The sequence below is a fragment of the Semicossyphus pulcher genome, unplaced genomic scaffold, assembly GCF_022749685.1.
Source record: "Semicossyphus pulcher isolate SPU_LCO1_2020_fin unplaced genomic scaffold, fSemPul1.0.p SCAF_23, whole genome shotgun sequence".
NCBI lineage: Eukaryota > Metazoa > Chordata > Actinopteri > Labriformes > Labridae > Semicossyphus > Semicossyphus pulcher.
The window spans coordinates 17230927-17254702 of NW_027211697.1; the positions used below are offsets into that span (position 1 = coordinate 17230927).

Sequence of the window (23776 nt, forward strand, 5' to 3'; positions counted from 1 at the left end):
TGCTCTGCACTGCCTCATGGGAAATGACCGTCAATCTGGCCTTGTGCTGTGGTGTCACTGAGCGAGGCTGCGTTCACGGCGGGATGGGAGGTCCTCACTGAGACTGGAGTTCAAGCAGTTAGAGGCAGAACAGAGAGGAGACAGGATCATGCCTCCGTGTGTCTGAGCGCGAGCTCTGAGCGCGAGCTCTGAGCGCGAGCTCTGAGCGCGAGCAGGCGGACGTGAAGGAGGCTGCAGAGCGGCTCACTACAACTTACAACCTAAACACTGAAACACAGGAACACGTCCATCACACAGACGACTGTTTGCTTTCTGTTAGCGGGGTGAATATAACGGGGGGGCGGGTCCCGACACACAGATCTGTGCCACAGATTGTTCCTTCATTAACGCGGCTGCAGCCGTTAATTGCCCCGGTGGCAGTCTGATGTGAATTATTAATGTGAGCTGTGATTTTTATTAAAACTGTCCCGAGTGGTGACGAGACGACTTTAAAGACATCCTGTAACACAGACAGGTGAGCTGTGAGTGTGTGTGTGTGTGTGTGTGTGTGCTGTCGGCGTCGCTGCGGGCTCTTAGAGTAAATGAGTCGGTGACATTTGAGACGTTATTGATTATCAGAGACAGCACACACACACGCTGAGAAGCCGCTCGATCAGCAGGTGAAACTGAAGCGCCGCCCTCTGAGGAGATCTACATTCAGACCTCCATCCTGTCGAAAGACTTCTCTCACACATGACTGTAACGTGCACAGAGGTCAGAGGTCAAATAGCTCACATCAGTAGAGAGGCAATTCCTCTGCAGGTCAGAGTCCAGGTCTGTTAACCTCCACACGCTCGTACCTGTGCAGCTCGGTGCAGAGGCTGACCTGTAGATGTAAGCACACAGACAGACTCATACAGTCGAGGCTGCGGGCAGCGTGAACGAGCCCTCGCTCCTTCAGGTGGAGGTGTGCTGCAGCTGCAGTCTCCTGCACACAGGCAGGCTGGAGATGTCCATGTGACTTGTGATCACTTCCTGTATCCAGCGTTGTGCTAGTGAACATGAAATGCACTGTTCATGCATCATGCATTGCTTCGTGTGGAGAGTTCAAAGGTAAAATAAATCAGATGACGTCCTCCTGCCACCAGGTGGCGCTGAGATGTTGATGTCAGCTTGTGGACGCGTTCAGCCTGTGAACATGTGAGCTGTGCGGCAGACTGAAGTCTGTATGCTGAATAACAATAATATCAAACCTTCAGTGAACTGTGGCTCAGGAGTCATCTGTAGGACACAGTCTTAACTTTGTGTAAACATTCGATTAAAGGTCAAAATAAATTGCAGATGACTTCCTGTTGGGATGAAGTCCGTGTTACACCTCAGCCGAGGACACAGTCTGAGTCCTGCTGTGGGTCAAACACACGTCTGAATGTTGCTCATTAAAATGTGACGTCTGTTCGTATCTTTAACGAGCTGCTTGACAAAATCAACAAATTTCATGTAAACAATAAATAATAACAAACATTCAAATAAATCAAAGGCAGGAAATGTTTTTATTTATATTTTAATTTTCTCTTTGAAAACAAAAATGTGTCCACGTGTGACGATTGGACGACGAGCTGTAGGATATTTATAAACATGTAAACACATCAGTGAGAGTATTTTGGACCTCCCCAGCCTCCTTACTCAGCCGTTAGCGAGCAGAGGGGCCGCCTGCTGACCCTCCTCTCTGCCTCTCTCTGGGGGTTAGCTCAGTGTCTGCATGTCAACATGCACTAATATGAATGTTTTTGTTTTATTGTGTGTCTGTCTGTTTGTGTGTGTTTGCATCCTCTGCAGTGTTGTTTACCAGGATGGATTTTATGGTGCAGATATTTATGTAAGTATTATTTACTGGAATGACATCGCATGCTACACCGCCATCTCTGTGGTCTCCACACGTGTAGCCCCCGACCCCCAACACTCACACATGACTCCTCCTCGGCTGTCATGTGTCGGCCTGCGGCTCAGCAGCAGGCTGACTGTAGGACACAGACACGAGCAAACACTGAGAGCAACACTCGAGCTGACCCAAAGCAAGAGAGCGAGAACGAGAGGCAAGAGACAAACAGGTGGCAGGACTGACACAGGGAGGCAGGTGGGGAGGACCTCCTGAAGAGTCTGAGCCGGCCTCAGTTCTGACAACAAACAGAAGAACCACAGAACAGCTTCAGTCACATGTGTCAAAGTTACACAGACAGAAAACATGAAACACTCTGATGATGCTCAGCAGCAGAGGGACGCGTTTCAACTCCAGGCTTTCCTTTAGCGTTAGCGTTAGCGTTAGCGTAAGCGTTAGCTGCTGTATGTAATGAGTTAACAGTGAGCTGACAACAAACTGATTTAATGCTCTCACCACATGTCACTACAGCACCTGTAGTAGTGAACAATAAAAACAATGAGCACATGCAGGGTTCAGACCTGAGAGAGATACAGTGTGTGTGTGTGTGTGTGTGTGTGTGTGTGTGTGTGTCTGTGTGTGGAGGAGGTGCTTAGATAACTCCCATCACATTAGACCTCCCTGCCTCCCATTATTCATTAAGAGCGTCTGATGTGTTGACATTAATTTAAAGAGTGCTTCTTTACCTGTGAGCACGGTGAGATGCTCTCTAACAGACTAACTGTGCTCTCAAACACAGCCGACACTTTAACCTCAGAGAACACAGGAGCTGCTGTTATAGGCTGATATCAAACATCTGAACACAGTCTGTTAAAGTCAGGGACTGCTGTCGGAAGCCTCCCAGCTTTTACTTTTGTGCGTCAGCTGCCTGACGGCGCTGAGCCTCAGCTCGGGCTGAGGCCTCGCCGCTGACAGTCAGAGAAGACGGATGGACGGACAGGAAGTCCTGCTCCGCCTCTCTCTCCTTCAGTGAATCAGTGAACGTGATGGATTGTAAGGCTCCCTGTGTGTGAGAGAGTGGAGTGGCCGAACCTTGACCATATGCACACACACACACACACACACACAGCTGTAGTGCTGCCATTAGTCACTCAGTCAGCAGTGACAGTCCACAGAAGCTGCTGACTAACCTGTTCATCTTCCTGCCACGGCTCATCATCACACACTCAGCATCACTTACTCACCTCCTCAGTTTATACAGGTGATAATACATCCATCATGTCAGGACACACACACACACACACACACACACACACACACACACACTGGCTCAGTCAGAGAGGATGATGGGAGGAGAGCTGGACTTTAGTTTTATGATAACGAAAGCAGCCACGTGACGTTTACAGTCTGCTGCGTTCAGGAAACAGGAAGCTTTGAGTAAAGACGGCTCAGTGCGACGTCTGAACAGAATTCAGCATCTTAACGACACCGACACAGAAGCCTCCTGCAGGACAACATGAGACACACTGCCCATCGTTTCACAGAAGCTTCGACCAGCGTCCAGCAAAGGTTGCACACTGGATATGCATCACTTTATGTGTCCTGACTTCAACATCAGACGATGATCAGGGCAGCATCCAGACACGACACAGACAGGAAGCTGCAGCGTCACATTACGCAGCGAGGAGCCGCTGACCGAGCGCAGAGTCTGCTGAGGGAGAGAGAGCAGGCAGGTACAGGTGGATCATAGACAACATGATGTCAGCATGAGGTCAGCTTCAGTGTTTGCTCTCAAAGACACCGCCCAGCTTCTGTGTGTGTGTGAGAGTGTGTGTGTGTGAGTGTGTGTGTGTGCGTGTGTGTGTGCGCGTGCATGCGTGCGTGTGTGTGCGTGAGTGTGTGTGTGTGTGTGTGTGTGACAATGACACACAGAATGCTTCAGAAGCTCTAAACATAGATGGACACATGATGAGCGTTACTGTCACATCATCCCCTTGCAGCCTGTTCTTACTAACTGTGAATCAGCAGCTCACTGAGCGGCCCGACGCTTCACAACATAATGTGATGATGATCTGGTCTCTGTGTTCAGCTGAAGTCAGCTGACGTCGTATGAAGAGCAGTATGATGATTCCGTTAACACACAGGAAGTTACCGTCTCTTTAAACTTCACAGCGTGACACAATTATTTAATGTCAAATAAAAAAATCTGCTTCAACCTGAAAAGTTTGATGCTGAACGTCAAACTGTGACCTCATTGTTTCACCTCCTAAAGTTATCAGCTGTCTGACTTAGTGTGCTTTATTTACTATCCATAACTTACCTGCTTTATTTTGAAAGTCCAACTTAATGTTATTTATTATCCATAACTTACCTGCTTTATTTTGAAAGTCTAATGAGAGGACGTTGACTCCTGCACATGTGAAACACCGGAGGGCACCCATGTTGGCCCGCTGAGCAGCTTCTGAAAGAGTCACAGTGAGAAATGAATTAAATATAAACATGAAAGATTTCAGTGCAGAGTGATTCTCTGCTTCGCCTCCACTTCACACGACTTCCTTTCAGTGAACTCTAAATCTTTCAAAGTAAAAGCTCTTTTGAGAAGGTGTCCTTCAAAATAATAGAAAGGTTAATGTTGAGAAAGGATCAGTCGCCTCGTTCCATCAGAGCTGTCTGATTTCATGTTGAGTTCAGTGAAAACAAACATTTAAACTGAACACGTCCAACAGATGAACAAACCATCTGATCACAGACGCGCCTGTGTCTTTAAGAACCATGGTGTGTTCAATGACCGCGTGAGGAGGATCGGCTGCATCAGACTGCAGGTGTTTGTTCATGTTCAGGAGAGTGAAGAGAAACTGCGAACACCCGTTACTTTACAGACACACACGCACACACACACACACACCTCTGACATCATCCTCCTTTGCTCCTCATTAGCACACTGACCTGAGATCAGTGGTCGGCTCACACCGAGGGACTCGCACAGATAATTGGTTGATTTGAGCAGGTGTGAGGCTTCGCTGAGGTCGCGTCCTCGTTAACGTTTATTATTCAGTGTCAGAAAAGTGACTTCATTACATCACGTGATTATTGTTTTTATACCAGGCGTTTATTTACACAGGGTTTGAGCTGTTCACTCACACACACACACACACACACACACACACACACACACACATTTCTAGGAGGCTAACCTACTTTTAGTTCAGAGATATTCACTCATAAATAAGTTTTATTCGGGTCGTTAAACGGCTCTAAGTGAAGCTAACAGCTTTGTTTCCTTATTTGTGTCCTCAGCACGAATATGAGTCGTGTGTGTGTGTGTGTGTGTGTGTGTGTGTGTGTGTGTGTGTGTGTGTGTGTGTTTGACATGCTCATGCTTGCATGTTACATACGTATATATATGTGTGCATGTTTATGATGCATCTGAGAGCGACCGATCGGCTGATGGAGGACGTCCTCTCAGATGTTTAAGTTTCCTGTTCTCAGAGTCTGATTGGTTAAAAACATGTTGTTTTATAAAACCAGTTTAACACGACGTCACACATGAAGTACAATGTAAACCTGTGTGTGTGTGTGTGTGTGTGTGTGTGTGTGTGTGTTTGCAGGGTGGTTACGCTGCCTACAGATATGCCCAGCCTACTGCTGCCACAGCTGCTGCATACAGTGACAGGTGAGTGTTATATCAGAGATATAACCCCCCCCCCCCCCCCACTCTGCAGACAAACTGTAACACAGAGAGAGTCAGAGTCAGGCTGGATTCAAGAAAACTAATGTTTATAAATTTGCATTTGAAATAAAAAAGTAAACATTTCGATGAAGTCAAACTTTCAGTATAAGAAGAAATAAACCAGAAGAGCTGAGAGGTCGTCCTCCTCCCGTAGTGTTCCTGTTCTCTCCAGTTAAAAGTGCTTCCTGTACCTGCGAAGGTGAAACCATCATTAGAAACGACATGAACTTCATCACATGACTTTAAACTGCAGAATGAACCAACAGGAGCACTCTCAGGTTGTTGGGTTGAGTAACGCTGTTACCTACAGCTTCAGCAGGATGAACCACATTGTGTTCATATTGTCTCTGCTTCACCTCACAGTGGACAGAACAACAGCAGCATCACAACATAAAGAACAGGTACATGTTACAGCAGGAGGAGGAGCCACAGGGTGATTAAACCGAGTGCAGAGCTTTGATAATGTGATTAATGAACAAAGAGGTAAAATCCTGTTTAATAACACACACGTGGACAACACCATGAATGAGTGAGCTGTTTAATTATGAACTATCATCTCTGTATGTGAATCTGAAACATCATCCGTCCTGTTCATGAGCCTGATGTGGAGACCCACACACACACCCACACACACACACACACACACACACACACACACACACACTCTGGTGCCGATGAGTGATGACACTTTATGTGCCAGGAAAGAATCTCTGTGAGCTGAAGATCAGGGTGTCCGCTCGCTCTCGAGTGTTCCTGACTGATTTCAGATCATTAACTCTTTAAAGCGTGGACGTCGTCTCTGTGTTGACAGTTCAACATTTGGCTGCAGCCATCTTGTTTTTCTGGAGGCAGAAGAGAACATATTTATTTATTTATTCCTGCTGTAATGAATAAGACTAAAGAAGCACCTGAGAAACATTTCTATATAATTAAATCACATGTTAGAGCCAGTCACAGTTTCATGGCCTGTTCATGTAGCTTGTAACGTGTCAGGTGTTACACAGGTAGAGAACAGGTGCTACAGGTATATAACACAGTGTTGGACATTTGTAGGATTAATCATAAATGAATTGTTATAATAATATCAATGGCTCATTGTGTGAGGAGAAGCTTCCATGTTAGCATGCTAATATTAGGACTTAGCTCACACTGTGTATTTGAAGAAGAGAGGCTTCGTGTCTGAAGGAGAAATAAAAGCATGCAGCTTCACATCATCAGGCTGCAGTTCGTTAGCTGCAGTTTGTTAGCTGCTGTGTTTTAGCAGTTCGTTAGCTGCTGTTCGTTAGCTGCTGTGTTTTAGCAGTTTGTTAGCTGCTGTTTTTAGCTGCAGTTTGTTAGCTGCTGTGTTTTAGCTGCAGTTTGTTAGCTGCAGTTTGTTAGCTGCTGTGTTTTAGAAGTTTGTTAGCTGCTGTGTTTTAGACGTTTGTTAGCTGCTGTGTTTTAGCTGCAGTTTGTTAGCTGCTGTTTTTAGCTGCAGTTTGTTAGCTGCTGTTTTTAGCTGCAGTATGTTAGCTGCAGTTTGTTAGCTGCTGTGTTTTAGAAGTTTGTTAGCTGCTGTGTTTTAGACGTTTGTTAGCTGCTGTGTTTTAGCTGCAGTTTGTTAGCTGCTGTGTTTTAGACGTTTGTTAGCTGCTGTGTTTTAGCTGCAGTTTGTTAGCTGCTGTGTTTTAGCAGTTCGTTAGCTGCTGTTCGTTAGCTGCTGTGTTTTAGCAGTTTGTTAGCTGCTGTTTTTAGCTGCAGTTTGTTAGCTGCTGTGTTTTAGCTGCAGTTTGTTAGCTGCAGTTTGTTAGCTGCTGTGTTTTAGAAGTTTGTTAGCTGCTGTGTTTTAGACGTTTGTTAGCTGCTGTGTTTTAGCTGCAGTTTGTTAGCTGCTGTTTTTAGCTGCAGTTTGTTAGCTGCTGTGTTTTAGCTGCAGTTTGTTAGCTGCAGTTTGTTAGCTGCTGTGTTTTAGAAGTTTGTTAGCTGCTGTGTTTTAGACGTTTGTTAGCTGCTGTGTTTTAGCTGCAGTTTGTTAGTTGCTGTGTTTTAGCAGTTTGTTAGCTGCTGTGTTTAGCTGCTGTTCGTTAGCTGCAGTTTGTTAGCTGTTGTGTTTTAGCAGTTTGTTAGCTGCTGTTTTTAGCTGCAGTTTGTTAGCTGCTGTGTTTTAGCTGCTGTTTGTTAGCTGCTGTTTTTAGCTGCAGTTTGTTAGCTGCTGTGTTTTAGCTGCTGTTTGTTAGCTGCTGTTTTTAGCTGCTGTTTGTTAGCTGCTGTGTTTTAGCTGCTGTTTGTTAGCTGCTGTTTGTTAGCTGCTGTGTTTTAGCTGCTGTTTGTTAGCTGCTGTTTGTTAGCTGCTGTTTTTAGCTGCTGTTTGTTAGCTGCTGTGTTTTAGCAGTTTGTTAGCTGCTGTGTATTAGCTGCAGTTTTTTAGCTGCTGTGTTTTAGCTGTAGTTTGTTAGCTGCTGTTTGTTGGCTGCTGTGTTTTAGCTGCTGTTTGTTAGCTGCTGTGTTTTAGCTGCAGTTTGTTAGCTGCTGTGTTTTAGCTGTAGTTTGTTAGCTGCTGTTTGTTAGCTGCTGTGTTTTAGCTGCTGTTTGTTAGCTGCTGTTTGTTAGCTGCTGTGTTTTAGCTGCTGTTTGTTAGCTGTTGTGTTTTAGCTGTAGTTTGTTAGCTGCTGTGTTTTAGCTGTAGTTTGTTAGCTGCTGTGTTTTAGCTGCACGTCTGGAAACGTCTCTGAATGATTGTCTCTCTCTCTCTGAGCGTTCCAACGTTCAGTCGAGCTGTTAAAATGTTGTTTCCATGTTTATCTGCTCACCTCAGGGTCACTTTAAAAATGCATTTTTCTCCAATCGCATTTGAATTTGTGTCGTAGCCGCAGCTTAGTGCACATTCTCCCACATACACACCGTGTCTCACACTGTCACACACACACACACACACTCTCTCTCACAGCGATGATGGGTTAGGGCTCTGCGCGGGGAGATAAGATAGGTCAAACGCGGTGCCGGGCTGAGAGTGGGTGTTGGGGGCTGCGCGGTGAATAGCAATGTCCAAAACTAATCGGGATTAACTTCTAATCGCTTCAACCGCTGGGCCGCTATGCAAATCAGCTCAATTATGGGCTCCGGCCCCGGCCCCTGATTGGCTCTTATCAAGAGCAGGCGAGAACATGATGGGGGGGGGGGGGGTATGGTCTCACTCGGATGAACACTGAAGCTGATTCAGTCCTGAAATATAAAAGTCAGTGTTATCTTTATTATATCGTTTATATGTGGAGTCTGTTTTCATGGTGCGGTGTCTTTATCATCAGTGATTCTTAAAAACAGCGTGTCTGCAGGGCGAGGAGAGAAGACGACAGGAAGCTGCAGAGGAAGCTGCTTCGTGATGAAGCTGCTCCTGAGGGACGTTTTTATTTTGTGACTCGATCAGGACAAAGTGTGTTCAGAAGAAATGTCAGAATCCAAGCAGCTGATTCTCGTTGTGAACACCTTCGTGTTCCCAGACGATGAACCAAACACGTTCTTGACTGATCTCTACTTTGGCTCACATGGTTACAGATTTAAAATCACTCATGCCGTGTGTCACGTTCAGCACATGAAGCTCAGCTTAACTTAAACCCAACAGGATCTTTGAATCACCTGAAGCGATGCTTTTTTTTACCTGAACACGACCAAAACAAAAACATCTTCATGTCTTCTTCTGTAAACTTCAGACTGAGGACATCACAGTGTCAGCATGCTGGAGACAGAACATTGCATCAGTGTAAACACAGTGTAACCTCCTTTATATGAATGCTGCTGTTGGTCACAGATGAACCAGTGATGAGATATCACAGGCTAACGGTGTTGTTCTTTGTGTTTCCATAGTTACGGACGAGTATATGCTGCAGACCCCTACAACCACACACTCACTCCAGCAGCCACATACAGCGTTGGTGCCATGGTAAGACTGACTGACACACCTGACAGGTGTTTGCTGCGTTCCTCTTCTTCTTCATGTCATCATCCAGACTCGTTCATGAAACACGTTAACACGAGCTGCACGTCTGCACGTGGCTTCAGAGCATGCTGAGCGTCTCAGAGGTTTTAAAGGCCGCACGCGCTCCATGCATGAACCACATGTAAACTGCATGGACCAATGGTGAGCTGCTTTTTTAGTCACTATTTGTCAGGTGAACAAAACGGTCCTGCTGTTGGTTTTTAACCGAGCCCACAGACTCAGAACAGCTGATTGTAAAGAGTCCACGAACACAAGCAGACACGTGATCTCATTCTAAACTTCTGACAGGAGAGAGAGTCGGGATCCGGACGTGTATCTGACCGGTCGATGCGTTCAGCCTGCTGACTCCTGCAAACACACGGACCTGAGTTTGAACAGGATGTTCATGTTGAGTGTAATGATGGTAAACTCTGATCTGTTGGTGTCGGTGAACAAACAAGCAGAAAAGCTGTGCCTGAAATCAGCCTCTCTGTTATATGTTAGATATATTTCAGACCCCCCCATTCTTCAGCCTCCGTGCCGCGCTGACATCTCCTCACTTAAACTTAATTGAATTTGTCTGTGCTGCTAACGGCGCTCCAAATGACACATTAATCCCGCCTGTAAAAGGTGATGAATGTCTTCATGCCTTGGCAGCCCAGTCCATGTTAGTTATTATATTTCTAATTTGGTGGATACCGCCTCACCCCGCACTCCCTGCTAATGAAATAATTACTCATTTTGATAATTAAATCCCTCGTGTTGCTGCAGCGAGGGGGGAGGAGGAGGCGGGGATGGGAGGGAGGTAAAGACTGGAGGGAGAGATTGGAGATGGTTCGCTTCAAACAGGACAAAGACGACAGGAAACACAAGGTTCAGATCATTTAACCAAACTAAGATCTATGATGACGTCCTGGTCTGTGCTAAACAATCATCTACACACACACACACACACACACACTCTGCTCTGTTCAGTCGTCCACATGTTCCACTGTAACGTTCTGATGTGAGAACAGTCAGGTCACTTTACTTTGAAAATCTGCAGGAAGTCTGGGTCGCAGCCGTGCAGCCGTAACGTTCAGAGTGTCTCATGAATGATGAGAAACAAACAGAGAATGATGTGTGTGTGAAGACCATCTCTCTCACACACACACACACACACACTGTGAGACACAGGATGTGAGGTCAGGTGAACGTGGTCAGGTGATGGTCCTGGTCGTGGTGGTGATCGTGTCAGATGGTTAAAAACATCGATGATTTATTAGAAACATTTAGGTCGAACCAGCTGAACCTCCATCACCTCCGGCCCCAGCGAAAGCAGCACGACCGTCCTGAATGCTTCGGCCCGTCATGCTTCACATCCTGCTTACAATCACACTGTGACCATAGACTGTCTATAAGAAGTGGGCGTGGCCTCTTTAATGTCACCCAGTGGTTTGTGGGCTGCTGTGTGCATCGCCATCCTGTTTTATTGTAACCAGAAGTGACCATATTTGGACGAGAGGGTGAGTACACATTGTAACGCCTCCGGCCTCGTCACCGTAGCAGCTTTACTGACACACACAAAGTGTAACTTACTTTCACAAGCCGTGGCGTCACCCCCTGCTGGCCGTCAGAGAGAACGAAGGTTCTGACTCAGAGAGGCAGCGTCCACTTCTTACACACAGCTTTGACTTCTTTGACTCGTGTCCTCCTCCATGTTCTCACGTTGTATTGACTGAATCTCTTCCACGTAGCGTTCTGCATGTTCGCCCGGCATGAGGCGTGTCGCTGTGCTTGCTGCATGACGTCTCTGCGGTCATTGGTCTGTCACCCCCTCCACGGTTACTCTGGACTAACGGTAACGTAACATTGTAACTCTGGATGTTTGTGCAGGACTGACGAGCTAATGAGGTTCATGTGTGTGTGTTTCTATGAATCTGTGTGTGTGTGTGTGTGTGTGTGTGTGTGTGTGTGTGTGTGTTTCAGAACGCCTTCGCCCCACTGACAGACGCCAAAACTCGGAGTCATGCGGACGACGTGGGGCTGGTGCTGTCCTCTCTGCAGGCCAGTATATACCGGGGGGGCTACAGCCGCTTCGCACCCTATTAGCAGCCCCCCCACCCCCCCACCCCCCACCTTTACTCAAGCTTCCAACGGGACGGAGAGAAATTGTGTGTGTGAGCGCGAGTGTGTGAGCGAGTGACAGAGCAGAGGACAGATGTTACTGTGGCCTGGGTATTGCAATACATGCAGTTTGTGCATCAATTCAGCGTCTCCTCAGAGAGAGAAGAAAAACAGACAGCTGATATTTTTCATCTTATACCTCAGATATTTTGTGCTGTGTATTTTGATATTGTGGGTTTTTAATTTCTAAAGATTTAACCTAGATGATCAGCTGTAGAGGTTTTTCCATGGTACTAATAGAAGCTGCTAGAGCAGCGATTAGGACACACAGTGAGTATTTATCAGAGTGTTAGGGCTGTATAGAACCCTGTAAGATAGGTCATAGTCACACGTTAGGGTTTATGTTTGTACGAGTGTTCAAGTGACTATGGTAGTCCAGTGTTGTCGTTTTACTTCTCTCAGCTTCCTTTGGCACTTCCTCTCTCAGTTTACAAAGGACGTCGTCTTTTTTTTGTTTGGAGGAAGTGAAGACACATCGATGGGGGGGGGGCTCGGCAAGCTGAGGGCAGCCATGATGGATCATCTCAGCTGTTTACTCTTATCTACAACTTTACTGTCACATGATCAGAAACCTAGATAATAATAACAATGATAATAATGATAATAATGATAATAATAATAATAATAATAATAATGATACATAGTGCTGAAGCCCTGAGAGCAGCTGATTCTAAACTCTTCTGTGTTTTCACTTCATCAGATTATTTCTGAGTTTCTTTTTTTAAAAGATAAAAACAATCTTAGCGTGTCAGAAAACAGAAATGTAGCATTTAGAGAATAAAGTCAAACTTTGAGTTGAAACAAAAGACTCGTTCTGACTGTCCTCCTGGTCAGGGTTACTAAAGTTCATTTTTATCTTTAACTTTCCTACTTTACTTTAAAAATGCAGAAAAACTCTTTAATCAAAAAATATCCTTCTGTCATGTTTTTTCTTTTTCGTTGACATAAAATTATTTAAAGGGATAATAAAGTTTTGCCAGGTTAAAAAAAAAAATCATCAAATTTTTATAAGTAACTTTTTTTAAAGTCAGTGCAAACAGGTGAAAAGATTGCAGGTTAAACTTTGAAATCTGTTTTGATTTTTTTTAAGCTTTTGTTTGTGTTGTTGTAATACTCCTGTCGGCCACAAGAGGCCAATGTGCTCCACTAAAATCATTCATGTTTTGTCCCAGGTGAAAACGCAGACATGGCGTCGTTAGAAAAACAGTCTGTAACTACCTCGTGTTAAAGTTCAGAGATCAACACAACTGTTTTCCTTACTGGCCTCTCAGGGCTTCCGTAGCGTCGCCACGAACACGAGTTTATTGTAGCCGAAGGTTTTTGAATGCAACAAATGATTTCTTTAATAATCTCTGCTCTTCCACAGATTTCTTCAGGACTGATCTTTACATAAAAAAACAAGACTTCACTTGTCCTGTTCATTTATGTGACCAGATGAATCAATCATGGCTGCTCTGGGCTTCCGTAGAATAGTTTTGTTTTCAGGGAGAGAGCGGTGCGAGTTCTTCAGGCTGTAGATATTAAAAAAAAAGAGGTTTTATCGTACATCACTTCAAGCCAAAGGTTCTGGTGAACGTTTCTGACGTGTTTCTGTGTGAAGGATTCATCACGAGTCACGTGACGACGAGTCACGTGACGAGGGGAAGAATCCACATGAAAAAAAAAGATTTAAAAAGATTTAAAAAGATTAAAGAAAGAAAAACAAAAAATCTGAGAAAGGAAACTTCATCACAGAATTCTGACTCACCTGGTTACCTGGTTAGCTGGTGGCCTGGTTAGCTGGTTAGCATGGTGACCTGGTTACCTGGTTAGCATGGTTAGCATGGGTCCACGGTGTTGGCACTGATCCTCTTCCGTACTGAGCAGTGTGGCCGTGCAGACGAAGGTGTTTTTTATATCTTTGTGTTCATTGGTATAAATGATGATTTTTATATTCCAGGAGAGATTTAAAGTCTATATATCTATAGGAGCGGCCGCGGCTGCTCCGTCTGTTATCTTTTGTTAATTTTGTTTTGTAAAGAATCAGATGTACGGGGGGTAAAGTATAACAATAACCAACATGTATTATATTTGACTCGTGCAGTGAAGATGTTCTCTTATATGAAATACACACATATGGTCAGATGTTTTAGAGTAGACGAGTAGACGAGTGTTAGGGCGAGCTGTCTCATTTTCTATGGCTCATCTTCTGGGTTTTATTAACACATCATGTAATCACTTTGTACATAAGCTCATGTATGATCATGTGACTGTCAGCTGTACCATTTTGCACATGCAAACATGTATTTTCTCCACATTGACCTGAGACATATCAGAGCTCCAGATGTAATTTTTATTCCTTTTTTATCTCTTTCTTTTCATTAATGTGACCTCCTTCGGCTGTTTTCTAAACTTAACTTTACTCTTTGACAATTAACTGTTTGAATATAACGATACTGAATACTACGAGGAGAACTGGTTTGTCAACAGGCTAATCTATGCTGTAAATAGAAGTTACTGGAATAAACCTGTAGTGTGTTTTAAAGGCGCTACATGGCAGCGGGAGCTCGGCCCACCGGCCGCCTCCTCTGCCAGATTCTGTTTACAACTCTCCCAAATTAGTGGTGTTAAATCTCTGCTTTTATTTCAGATGAGAAAAGACAAGCATCATGTGATGAAGGCAGAGTGAGAGCCTGTGTGTGTGCGTGTGTGTGTGTGTGCGTGTGAGGACAGACACACTCTGAATGTCTGAGCTCTGCTTCCAGTAGGTGTCGTGGTTCAAACGAGGCTTCCTACCAGTCATTGTATGTGCATGTACTATGGTTCTTCCACTAATCAATAACCATCAATAAAGTTTTGTTTTCTCACACACTCTCACTGCTTCCTCTTTGAAAGCTTTCAAAATAAAAGATTACAAATGGTTGCACAGTTTTTTATATCTAGCAAACCTCTGTGCTTTTATTTTGTAATTTGTCTTCTTTTATTTATTTATTCATTAATGAGCCATTTCAGCCCCTTATTTATAATATTAATATCATTTATAATTATTATTATTATTATTTATATTATTAATGTAATTTATATTATTAGTAGTATTATTTACATTAGTAGTATTATTTATATTATTAATATAATTAGTATGTGTGTATGTGTTTTCATTAGTCTTTTACCCCCCTGATGTGTTGAAATGCGTCCCAGGGTAAAACACCAGAATCCCTGCGAGTATTGATCATTGATTATTGGAGGCTGAATGACAAATGTTCTGGTCTGGTGTTTTTGAAAACTAAATTCTCCTGATATGTGGACCTTTGTCCGGGCTGAAGAGCAGGTCAGGGTTTGTCTTTGCTTTTTAAAGCTTGTAGTTAAAGGTTGTTGCAGCACATTAAACTGAGCTTTAAATAAATACGTGTATCCAGGTTGTTCTTTTTAAACCTGCAGTTTCAGGTATTCATCAGCCGGCTCCGTGGAAGTGAAGCACTCTGGGATGGAGTGAAATATGCATGTCATCAGTGTTTTCTAATTGAAGCGGAGAGAAGAATGACTCCGCCGCTCACTCTGATTGGTGTAATTAGAAAAACTTAGCCGGGGGGTGTGCACAAAGATAAGCTATATAAATGTTTAACTGTGATGGAGGGTTCACATTACAGAAGGTAATTATGTCTGCTGCTGTAGAAGCAGGTGATCAATAATTAATGCAGAGCGGCTCACATGTGATGGAGATATTATTCACAGGCTTTATTAATTCTGCAGCTCAGGAGGAAAACGTGCAGAACGAGGGCTTCTCTCTGTAACCGTCCTCTGATAACGTGTGTGTGTGTGTGTGTGTGTGTGTGTGTAGTCATTAACTTGATTTGTGTTATTTCAGCTGCTCATTTACTCCTGTTTTAACTGTTAGTCTGTAACATGAACATATTGATCACACATGAAGTGTCTTGTTAGTGCTGTCGGCTGCGTTCACGGCTCGTGTGGTCGTTGTGGGGACAGAGATGATGAAACTGTGCTCTAACACAATGAAAGCATTATGTCATCACCTGTAACAGGTATCATCATGAATGATTCCAGTGCATTTTATCAGTTTAAAAACAAATCGAGGTTCCAGTTTAAAATCTTTGTGTTCACCAACAAAACGAAATAAAACAAATGTAAATAACTGAACCGGAACTTTCCCTTAAATATTATGAGATTCAAAATGTTTTCATGAAGCATCACAAGCAGACAAACTGTGACTCCTCCCAGGGACCTGCAGGTGACGGAGGATCTGATGAAGCTGTTAAGTTCAAAATCAGACATCATGTGTTCGGAGAGCAGTGAACGTGGAGCAGGTAAATCCTCACTGTAACAGGTTGATGCTCTGTGTCTTAGCTCCACCCGGTGGTCAAACAGGGTCATTACAAACACAGGACTTTAAAAGGACACACCAGGTTCCTTTTTAACAGGTACACCTGAGCTTCAACGTCCAGGTGTGACCCAGACTCTGACCCTGAAGACTGTGTGCTGACGTGTTTAGTGACACTGACACCACGTGATGCATTTTCCTGAATGAATTTGTGGTAATTGTTACAATATTCTCATTAAGGTTAATGAAGCCGGAGTACAGTGCTGCACAGGGACAGGCTGACGTCTTTAATGACAGTGCACACTATGAACCTGTACACTATGAACCTGTACACTATGAACCTGTACACTATGAACCTGTACACTATGACACTGTACACTATGAACCTGTACACTATGAACCTGTACACTATGAACCTGTACACTATGACACTGTACACTATGAACCTGTACACTATGACACTGTACACTATGACACTGTACACTATGAACCTGTACACTATGACACTGTACATTATGAACCTGTACACTATGAACCTGTACACTATGACACTGTACACTATGACACTGTACACTATGAACCTGTACACTATGAACCTGTACACTATGACACTGTACACTATGAACCTGTACACTATGAACCTGTACACTATGACACTGTACACTATGACACTGTACACTATGAACCTGTACACTATGAACCTGTACACTATGACACTGTACACTATGAACCTGTACACTATGACACTGTACACTATGAACCTGTACACTATGACACTGTACATTATGACACTGTACACTGACAGTGCACACTATGAACCTGTACACTATGACACTGCACATTATGACACTGTACACTATGACACTGCACACTATGACACTGCACACTGACACTGTACACTATGACACTGCACACTATGACACTGCACACTATGACACTGTACACTGACACTGCACACTATGACACTGTACACTGACACTGTACACTATGACACTGTACACTGACACTGTACACTATGACACTGCACACTATGACACTGTACACTGACACTGTACACTATGACACTGTACACTGACACTGTACACTATGACACTGTACACTATGACACTGTACACTGACACTACACACTATGACACTGCACACTATGACACTGTACACTGACACTGTACACTATGACACTGCACACTATGACACTGTACACTGACACTGCACATTATGACACTGTACACTGACACTGTACACTATGACACTGTACACTGACACTGTACACTATGACACTGTACACTATGACACTGCACACTATGACACTGCACATTATGACACTGTACACTGACACTGTACACTATGACACTGTACACTGACACTGCACACTATGACACTGTACACTGACACTGTACACTATGACACTGTACACTGACACTGCACACTATGACACTGTACACTATGACACTGTACACTGACACTACACACTATGACACTGTACACTATGAACCTGTACACTATGACACTGTACACTGACACTGCACACCATGACACTGTACACTATGAACCTGTACACTATGAACCTGTACACTGACACTGCACACTATGACACTGTACACAGACACTGCACACTATGACACTGCACACTATGACACTGTACACTATGAACCTGTACACTATGACACTGCACACTATGACACTGTACACTATGAACCTGTACACTATGACACTGTACACTGACACTGCACACTATGACACTGTACACTATGACACTGTACACTGACACTACACACTATGACACTGTACACTATGAACCTGTACACTATGACACTGTACACTGACACTGCACACTATGACACTGTACACTATGAACCTGTACACTATGAACCTGTACACTGACACTGTACACTATGACACTGCACACTATGACACTGTACACTATGAACCTGTACACTATGACACTGCACACTATGACACTGTACACAGACACTGCACACTATGACACTGCACACTATGACACTGTACACTATGAACCTGTACACTATGACACTGCACACTATGACACTGTACACTATGAACCTGTACACTATGAACCTGTACACTGACACTGTACACTATGACACTGTACACTGACACTGTACACTGACACTGCACACTATGACACTGCACACTATGAACCTGTACACTGACACCGCACACTATGACACTGTACACTATGACACTGCACACTATGATACTGCACACTATGAACCTGTACACTGACACTGCACACTATGACACTGCACACTATGAACCTGTACACTGACACTGCACACTATGACACTGTACACTGACACTGTACACTATGAACCTGTACACTGACAATTTACACTATGACACTGCACACTGACACTGTACACTATGACACTGCACACTATGACACTGTACACTGACACTGCACACTATGACACTGTACACTATGAACCTGTACACTATGAACCTGTACACTGACACTGTACACTATGACACTGTACACTATGAACCTGTACACTGACACTGTACACTATGACACTGCACACTATGACACTGCCCACTATGACACTGTACACTATGAACCTGTACACTATGACACTGCACACTATGACACTGTACACTATGACACTGTACACTGACACTGTACACTATAACACTGCACACTATGACACTGTACACTGACACTGCACACTATGACACTGTACACTGACACTGTACACTATGACACTGTACACTATGACAGTGTACACTATGACACTGCACACTGACACTGTACACTATGACACTGCACACTATGACACTGTACACTATGACAGTGTACACTATGACACTGCACACCATGACACTGTACACTATGACACTGCACACTACGACACTGTACACTGACACTGCACACTATGACACTGTACACTGACACTGTACACTATGACACTGTACACTATGACACTGCACACTGACACTGTACACTATGACACTGCACACTATGACACTGTACACTATGACAGTGTACACTATGACACTGCACACCATGACACTGTACACTATGACACTGCACACTATGACACTGTACACTGACACTGCACACTATGACACTGTACACTGACACTGTACACTATGACACTGTACACTATGACACTGCACACCATGACACTGTACACTATGACACTGCACACTATGACACTGTACACTGACACTGCACACTATGACACTGTACACTGACACTGTACACTATGACACTGCACACCATGACACTGTACACTATGACACTGCACACTATGACACTGTACACTGACACTGCACACTATGACACTGTACACTGACACTGTACACTATGACACTGTACACTATGACACTGTACACTATGACACTGCACACTGACACTGTACACTATGACACTGCACACTATGACACTGTACACTATGACAGTGTACACTATGACACTGCACACCATGACACTGTACACTATGACACTGCACACTACGACACTGCACACTGACACTGTACACTATGACACTGCACACTATGACACTGTACACTATGACACTGCACACTGACACTCTGATAAATGACACTGACTGAATGATTTGGAGTCATTTCGGACAAACAGTTGAAAAAGTCTTAATAAAGAAAGAATAATAAAGAAAGATAAGCTCAGGTGTGTGGAAGGATTACGGCTGATTTGTCGTCTATAAAGTGGATTCTTTTGTTAACAGAGGGTCAAACAAGATGTTTCCTTACATGTACCTGCCAAAGCTGTGTGTACCTGAGTAGGATGTGGTCATGTGACCCAGATTCTTTAGGGAAGAAGACAGAAATGAGACCTGCACAGTTTGACTTTATTTCATGAATAAATATGCAATAAATACAAATCAGAGTGAAAATGTCACTAAGATGACGTCAGTATAGCTCTTCATGATGCTAATGTTTAGCCCTCCAGCTGGGACATGTGACGAGGTTCTTCTGCTGCAGAGGTCTACCTGCAGACGCTGCTGAGGTCTACCTGCAGACGCTGCTGAGGGATGCAGCGCCCCCACATGACAATACAGACGATATAAACACGAACATGTTGTAGCCACATTGAGAGAATATTTCGCCCTTTAGGATGCTGAGGATTATTACACACAGGCACGTCTGACAACAAACACGCTCTGAATCTCTAAGAAACAGGAAACAGGAAGAGGGAGGGGAGGGGGCGGGGTTTCATGAGGAAGTTCAGGTAACACGTGTTGGTAGGCTACTTTGGTTTTTGCTTCTCGTCTACGGTCCTTCCTCCCTCAGGAGCAGAGAGGAGGAGGAGGAGGAGGAGGAGGAGGATCAGCCCCTGGACTCCAGAGACCTGCAGAGGCACACAGAGGATCACAATGCATGATGGGAAACAGAGACACACAGAGTATCACAATGCATGATGGGAAACACAGACACACAATGTGACACATCATGCACACTCATTTTCTGACAGTGGAGATTTTTAAGAAGAACTTGAACTTTAATAGAATCAAACGTGTCTCTTATTCACTCATCAAGCACCAACAGGCTGAGTGGAGCTCTCCATGGTGCTGAAAGAGCAAAAAGAGACCATCAGAGAGCAGGTCGATTGTTTCTTTAAATGTCTGTCACAGACAAAGTGATTGACAGCACGCAGACTCAAAGACTCAGAGAGAGAGACGTGAAAAAGAAGCAGGAGGAACTGTTGAATGTATAACTCAGTGTGTGTGTGTACTGACTCAGCTCATGCAGTCACATATAAACAGCTGACTGTGTGTAGACTCACGAGTAGCTGGTGTGCTGCTGTCGTCTGCGGGCACTCCTCATCTTCTCAAAGCGAGCCTCCATCTCCTCCAGGACTTTGGGGGTGTAGCGGACCACCAGCTTCACTGAGCCCTGAGCCGCCTTCAGCAGCTCCACAGCCTTCTCATGGTGCTCCCCCTCCACGCTCTGCAGGCACACACACACACACACACAGGAGACTCACACCGTGTCCTGAGACTGTTTAACACAGAGGCTAACACAGAGGACATATTTAACGACAGTGTATTTAAAGTCTGCTCCATCGTGTTTCTTTAAGAGCTAAAGCTGCTTTTTATTTAGAAACAAGCTCAATAACCAAAATAAAATCAGTACAAACCAAACGACCGAAGAACAACAGAGACGATGAAACGTGTGTGTGATGTGTGATCACATAACGATCTCCACCTGATTGTTGGTTTGTAGCTAAAAGAGTTCACAGACTGTGTTTTTAAAAAGGGAAGCAATAATAAACTTGTGAAGGTCTCAGGTGTGAGTGGGCGGAGCTTCTTACCACCCCATTGACGGACAGCAGCTGGTCTCCTCTCTTCAGCCCTCCCTGGCGGTCGGCCACGCCCCCTGGGATCACTCTGGAGATGTAGATGGGGGAGTTCTGCTCTTTGCCCCCCATGATGTTGAAGCCCAGACCCTCCTCTGTCTTTGGCAGCTCCACCACCCTCGGGTGGGCGTGGCCTTCGCTGGCTGCAAAGGCTGCCACTGTGGCCTGGAGAGGAGGAAATAAAGGAGGTTATGTGCATTTAATCTGCAGAGACACATGCATCTGTGGACTGTAAAACAGCGTCATGGGCCCATCACAATCAGCACTAGGGCATCACGTTGTTGGTCTTCTGGTCTGTTCATGATGCCTCAGCTGACAGCCTCATTATTCCTGCCTGTCATGGACTCATGTCCTTCTTTCTTTCTAATGAATTTTCTCTGCTTTAAAAATCTATTACATTTGTTTTCTCCTGACAGGAAGTTTTTTCATGCAGAAACATCATATCTGCTTAAACACGCCCACATGCTGTGCAGCCACAACCTGCAGCTCTGCACCGGTCGCTGTGCCCGCGTGTCTCTAGAATAACTCCTCCTGTGCGTCTCTGAATGACTCTGTCGTTAGTCGTTTGCATGTGTTACCTTTGCTGTGGCCTGAGCGCGAACCTCTGGTCCTCCAACAATGTCCAGGGTGTCGTACAGCTGCTCGTACACCTGCAGCACCACAGAGCAGCAAGAGAGTGGTGACGTGATTCACACTCACACACAGGTGAGGGACGACATCAGAGACAGAAAATCAAACCTTTAAATCAGGATTACAAACACACAGTCACAGCTGTATGTACTGTGTGTGTGTGTGTGTGTGTGTGTGTACCTCTCTGATGGCAGCACAGAATTTGCTCTGCAGGACTCTCTGCAGCGCCTGCAGTTTGGGAGGAGGCAGCTCACCGCTCCGCTGCAGCCGGTCCAGCAGCTCGATCACCCTGCACACGTCTGACACACACACACACACACACACACACACACACACACACACACACAAGGCTGGAGTAAGGCAGAGCAGGCTCAGGAGGCCCCACAGTGACCGAGGCTCACTTTGACAGGCTCTTACTTAAGACAGCCTTCTCTACCATCGTGGCTCCGCCCCCTGGTGGTGAATAATGTGGAGTCAGAACAAACAAAGGTTTGACATTTTTGCTTGAAAAATTATTCATCTATTATTTTGTTTTTATTACTATGTTACAACGTAGTCGAGTTTTAGCCGTTCTGTATCACGATCTTATTCCTGTTGTTGCTGATGCTATTACACAGGTGAGAGGGAGGCAGCCTGGATGCAGCCAGCTGACCTGTACGTGAGGACGTCAGTCAGAGGCTCATTAAACATGACGCTACATGTGCGTGCATCATTCATCTCATCAGTGACAGGTTTACTTTAAATACATTATTTTAATATCCTCGAACAACGTCGTCACTCAAAACATGTATTACATAGATTAAATTATTTAGCGAAAATCAGCTGTAATAATTGGCCCCTCAAACATCCTGTGCACGTGCCTGCAGCCGTGGCACTGGTGTGGCACAGGTGTAAGGACAGGTGTGAGGACAGGGCTGTATTCAGGTCCGTGCACTACATGTGTTCAGCAGTGTGTTCATCGTGCTGCTCTGGGCCTGTTAAACACCTCCGTCCTCACAGGTTGTAAATGTTGTAAATAGAACAGTAGAGCGCGTGCGGCCCAGCAGGACGTCAACATTAACCCGGGTCAGCCTGAATGGACTCTACAGCTGATGACGTTTCGCACAAGAGAGAACCGAACCGGGCTCGAGCGACCGATGAGGCCGTTTATCATCTGCACACCTAATAACTGCGACATGCTCCTTCATGACACATAATCACCGTTTATTCCCGCCATCACCGGGTAATTAAAGAGCTAACTGCGCATGACAAACACACAGGTTTATGCCTAAGGGGTTCCGGTGAACCGGGTCTACTGGTTCGATACCTCTCTCCAGGCACAGCGGCTCCGTCATGGCCGCCATGTCCGCCTCCTTGTTGGGGTGGTAGTAAGAGGACATCATGGTGAGCTCCTCCGCGTGCAGGCTGATCCCGGGAACTGTGCGTGAGCAGGAGGTGCGGTTCACAGCGATGCGGGGTCCATGTTTACAGGTGACAGGGTGAGAGGATGACGGAGTGAAGACCAGACAGGAAGAGCAGGACCAGAACAGAGACCACAGCAGGCAGCGGATCCGTCTTCAGTGCGTGACGCGGTGAGGAGCAGCCTCAGCATCTGTACGGCCGTTTAAAGCGCTCACACTGTACGGAGTCCCGGACGGGCCAAAACATAATTCATGTCAAAGAACAAGAGAATAAAAATGCCAATAAAAAGAGGAATAAATAAATACCGAATAAATGTACATTTATGTAAAAATAAAATGTAAAGATATAAAAATAAATGCATCAAATACGTTAATCTAAATAATTAACAA

The 23776-nt window shown here is 44.8% G+C and overlaps 2 protein-coding genes across 5 annotated transcripts in view; one reads left to right on the forward strand and one right to left on the reverse strand.

Annotated features, from left to right (window-relative positions):
• rbfox1 (RNA binding fox-1 homolog 1) overlaps positions 1-14553 on the forward strand; it is a 119736-nt gene extending 105183 nt beyond the window's left edge. For 3 of the 4 annotated variants that reach the window (XM_069673999.1, XM_069673998.1, XM_069674000.1), the window contains 4 exons: positions 1816-1855; positions 5464-5528; positions 9426-9501; positions 11506-14553. In XM_069673999.1, coding sequence (XP_069530100.1) covers positions 1816-1855; positions 5464-5528; positions 9426-9501; positions 11506-11628 — 304 coding nt within the window. In that variant the 3' untranslated portion in view covers positions 11629-14553. The remainder of the gene's footprint in view (positions 1-1815; positions 1856-5463; positions 5529-9425; positions 9502-11505) is intronic. The other variant, XM_069674001.1, reaches the window with a different exon arrangement.
• A 5274-nt stretch (positions 14554-19827) lies between these two features.
• Positions 19828-23557, reverse strand: lin7b (lin-7 homolog B (C. elegans)). Its single transcript, XM_069674323.1, has 6 exons — positions 23293-23557; positions 22167-22285; positions 21935-22006; positions 21312-21521; positions 20784-20947; positions 19828-20348 (listed from the first exon to the last, which is right to left on the reverse strand). Exons 1-6 carry the CDS (start codon positions 23366-23368, stop codon positions 20327-20329), a joined length of 663 nt encoding a protein of 220 aa, XP_069530424.1. The 5' UTR covers positions 23369-23557; the 3' UTR covers positions 19828-20326.
• Positions 23558-23776: the final 219 nt, after the last annotated feature.

What these genes read in the sequence shown, in the direction of transcription:
- lin7b (XM_069674323.1), bottom strand. Translation starts at nt 23,368, where the DNA reads ATGATGTCCTCTTACTACCACCCCAACAAGGAGGCGGACATGGCGGCC. An exon ending in TCTGTGCTGCCATCAGAGAG is followed by an intron (nt 22,007 to 22,166) that starts GTACACACACAC and finishes GTGGTGCTGCAG; the next exon opens with GTGTACGAGCAGCTGTACGA. An exon ending in CAGCAGCACACCAGCTACTC is followed by an intron (nt 20,349 to 20,783) that starts GTGAGTCTACAC and finishes GTGCCTCTGCAG; the next exon opens with GTCTCTGGAGTCCAGGGGCT.